This window comes from Cajanus cajan, chromosome 11 (genome assembly GCF_000230855.2).
Source record: "Cajanus cajan strain Asha chromosome 11, NIPB_CcT2T_4, whole genome shotgun sequence".
NCBI classification, from domain to species: domain Eukaryota; kingdom Viridiplantae; phylum Streptophyta; class Magnoliopsida; order Fabales; family Fabaceae; genus Cajanus; species Cajanus cajan.
Genome location: NC_138527.1, coordinates 27,510,360 through 27,514,288, shown reverse-complemented (window position 1 = coordinate 27,514,288; position 3,929 = coordinate 27,510,360). Strand labels below are relative to the sequence as shown.

At 34.8% G+C, this 3,929-nt stretch overlaps 1 protein-coding gene across 1 annotated transcript; it reads right to left on the bottom strand.

Annotated features, from left to right (window-relative positions):
• Positions 1 to 805: 805 nt before the first annotated feature.
• Positions 806 to 3,658, bottom strand: LOC145953044 (ASI1-immunoprecipitated protein 2-like). The gene is made up of 8 exons (XM_083066522.1): positions 3,628 to 3,658; positions 3,366 to 3,409; positions 2,995 to 3,263; positions 2,671 to 2,901; positions 2,476 to 2,597; positions 2,209 to 2,297; positions 1,447 to 1,642; positions 806 to 939 (listed from the first exon to the last, which is right to left on the bottom strand). Exons 3-8 carry the CDS (start codon positions 3,120 to 3,122, stop codon positions 833 to 835), a joined length of 873 nt encoding a protein of 290 aa, XP_082922648.1. The 5' UTR covers positions 3,123 to 3,263; positions 3,366 to 3,409; positions 3,628 to 3,658; the 3' UTR covers positions 806 to 832.
• Positions 3,659 to 3,929: the final 271 nt, after the last annotated feature.

Below are 3,929 nucleotides of genomic sequence, written 5' to 3'. Positions count from 1 at the left end.
TGCTTTTATGCAGTAGATTGAATACCAGCGGGATGAACTAATTGATACAACATATATAGTCACCATATTCACATCATTATGTTCCAGGTCTCTCAAGCACACTGCAGTCTGCAGGGGTTAGAAATTGTTCTCATATGAAGGATGCCTAAAAAGATCAAACTGTTGTCCAAGTTCAAAGCATTCAAAATACATGACCTTTCTTGTCTTTACTATAGGGTGAGGGTCTTATATCCATTTATTATGCATATATGGGTTCTCAGATTTTTGGGATCGTCTACAGAAACCTTGGGGTGATGAATATTATATTTTGTTTCGGTATGAAATCCTTCTCTAGAAAGAGCTATCAATTGTCTCAGTCTAGAGCATCCAAAGTGGAACCTATCTGTCTAGGCTCTTAGGAGTCCTCATATATATTGAGCACTAGTACAAAAATTGGATTTAAAATCGGAGTTTTAAGATCGGTTACAAGGTAACCGACACTAGTGCAAAAAGAGCCTTTTACGTCACTTAAATTACGTCGGAATAGGTTAACACCGACGTTATAAAAACGCGGTGGCAGAACGGTAAATAAAGAGAGCTAATTTACGTCGGCCTGGTGGGGGTCCGACGTAAATTATCAATTCTACGTCGGAGCAGTATACAAGCCGACGTAGAAATATAATAGGTGGTCATTTGGATGTAGATTTATGCTTAAATCTACATCGGTTCTCTTGAGAACCGATGTAGATTGCATTTTTAAAAAAAAATAAAAAATATGACCCAGCAACAAGGTGCCAGCACAAACCAGCAAGGTGCCAGAAATAACTAAGAAAAATAAGAATGCTAAAATAATTCATTTTACCAAATAGAAGTAGCAAGTAGAAATAACTGCAAATTCAAGAAATGGGAAAAATAATTCATCTTCTGCTCGGGCAACAATGTCCCTCCATTCACACAGCCCTTGCAAACCAGGAAAACAGGGTGTATAAATTACAATAGAAGTTAAGAATAACAAGCAATGAAATCCAAAATGAATGCAATATATATTATATAGTTAATAAAATTTTTTCCCAGATTACCCCTAAATTAAAGAGACACTTAATATAAGTTTTCAAAGTTTTTACTTTCCAAGAAAAAAAACAGGAAACTATTTATATTTTAAAAGACGTATACATTAAATAAATTTTTTACTCATTTATTGAACTCATAAATACATAAATTTGAAATTAATGCTAAAAACATAATAAATTGAGTCTTATCATAATAAAGATCAAACTAATTTGAAAACTTGGATCCTATAATTAAAACTGAAGGGAGTATAAAAAAAACTTTTATAATAATTATCTTTTAAGTTAGATCATAATGGTTATACAATAAAGTTTTATTGTCCATTCAAGAAAATTAAATTATAAATAGGAAGAGGAAAGGAGGAAAAGACAACTAGAACTTCAGCAAGTGATCACTTACTTATCAATATACCGGTCGAGTCAGCTTTTAAAGAACGTAAGAGTGCTTTGAGAAGGCAATATGCTGGCAAACCAATTCTAATGATTCTTCCCCTTTTGCTAGACTTGGCTTCTTGTATATCTTCATATTTTATTAGCCCTTCAGTAATCAGTGATTCTCCAAGTTGATGACATTCCTTGAACAAGCCATTCAACAGCTACACAAGTCATAAAATACATATTTATTTAGTCCTAAAGCCTGATGCAAAACATGAACACAAAAAAAGTGATATTTGAGTCCATGACATGCCTCGGTGATCATAAAATATTGAAGAGAATACCTCAACTGCTTTGAACTCGGCCATATTATTTTAACGAGAATGATACAATAAATTCTGAAAGAATAATATCATATAGCCAGATCGGAAAGCCGTTATTTTTCTCCATCCACCGCTGACAGAGAATAAAGGGGCCAAAAGAGACTCAAACTTAAAATAAACGATACACTACCCAGAAAATAGACAACAATCGAGGACAGCAGATGACTACCTGACAAGTTAAGTAATGAAATACAAGTATTATGCATTTATGCAACAGTAAATTTGGTGGAGTGGTTGTTAGAGAGAAATCTCATAAACAATCAACATATGAATATAACATAAACAAATATGATCATCTAGTATTTTGAAGTATTATCCCGTCTCAATCAATATTTAAGTGATAGAAAAGACATATCTTTGTTGGTCAAAAACAGTAAGTAAAGAATTTCCACGCTTGTCAATACCTTAAGAGAATTTGAAACTGGTGTGGTAGCTGAGATATTCACCTTCCGTCCTCTGAATACACCCCACAAGAAGAATATTCGATTCCAACCTGTAAGCATAACAAGTAACACGGAAAAAAATTAGAAAAATGAATGCTAAAAGCATGCTAATGTAGTTAGAATGTAAGAAGTACCACTGAAGAGTGATAGTAATAGAGAGACAAAAATAAACATAAAATGTTAATGTAGTTAAAACTAATTATATATACAACTAAAATAGTTTCTTACGCTGGGATCTCTCGGGAAGAACGTTAGATGGAAAAATTAAAAGCTCAATCCCATTCACATTTCCTTTAAGTGCCAAATCATTCTCGATCATCTGATCCACTAATTGTTTATAACATACATAGCTGGAAAAAGACATACATATGAGTAGACGGTATAAAACCAAGCTTGTTAGTACAAAAGAAATGCCCAACAAACCTATCATCATCACGTGTGTAAAAGAAGAGACCAATATTATCTTCAGTGACTCGACTTGCCATAAATTGGGATGGCCAAAGCCTCAAGCGAGGTAGTTCCTCCAGTATAATTATTTTAGGAAGCCTAGACGCCATTTTGACAACTATAGATGATGAACAATTTGATAAGTGAGCTTGAATCCCATCCCATGTCCCTACAATCCCCTCACTAAAGTGTATCTGAAACTTGCCCCTGCATGAATACAAATACACAAAAAATTCAAATTTGTACACCCTTAAAGAAAAACTAAATAGTTAAACTGAAGAGAAATAAAATGGGTCATACAGCCACGAAGAATTGGCCTCTGGAACGAAAAAATCCTGTGAAAGAAATGTTGTCTCAACCTGCACCGAGTCTCTCGAGCATGTCCCTTCATCAGAAGCAGGGTGGATGCGTAATTTATATATGCTCATGGCTGTAGCAGCTTTTGTGGTCTGTTCACCTTGCTGGTTCACACTTTTCTTCTTTTCATTTGGACAGTTGGGGTCTTTATGAGTGTTGTGATTGCTTTCCCGTAATCTATGATCCGATTGTCCAGATTTTTTAATAGCATCAATATTGCAAAAAATGGGTCCAGAAAATGAAGTTTCACCATTAGATATTTCTGGAATGAAAGAAGTAATAGAAGAAAAAAAAACCCAATTTAGATCGAAACCTTGGCAACGTCGAGACTTTGGCAATCCATAGCAGCAACTGCAACCTACTCATACAAGGCCCATTCTGCACAAAAATTAGTCAAAAGGAAAATTCAATAAATGTAGACCTACAACTAAAGCATAGTAGTAAAAAAGAAGTGAGGTACAGAACAAAACAGCGCAATTAGAAGCTCCAAACATCACCGCGTAAAATTAAAAACAAGAGAATCACACAATTGAAGAGTAATAAGAAAAATTAGGTCAGTGGCGTGAGGGAAGTAACCTTCGTTGCCGAGATTGGATCGTTGTTTGGGGTCGTTGTTAAGTCTCAATTTTACCTCTTTTTTGGATGAGACTTATACAAGATTTAATGATCAAATTCTTCCATTCTTTGTATCATTGCATATAATTGTTCTCATTTTGGTTTTTTTTTGTATATGCAGGTATTCAAGTAGAGAATTGAGGAAAAAAAGGGTTAAAGGAGTGGAAAACAAAAGAATTAAGGAGCAGAGCAGGCAACCGCGCCAGGCGCCGTATTAATCTCGCCGGGCGGGCATAAAATAGAGTACTCTCAGCCTTTGGGAA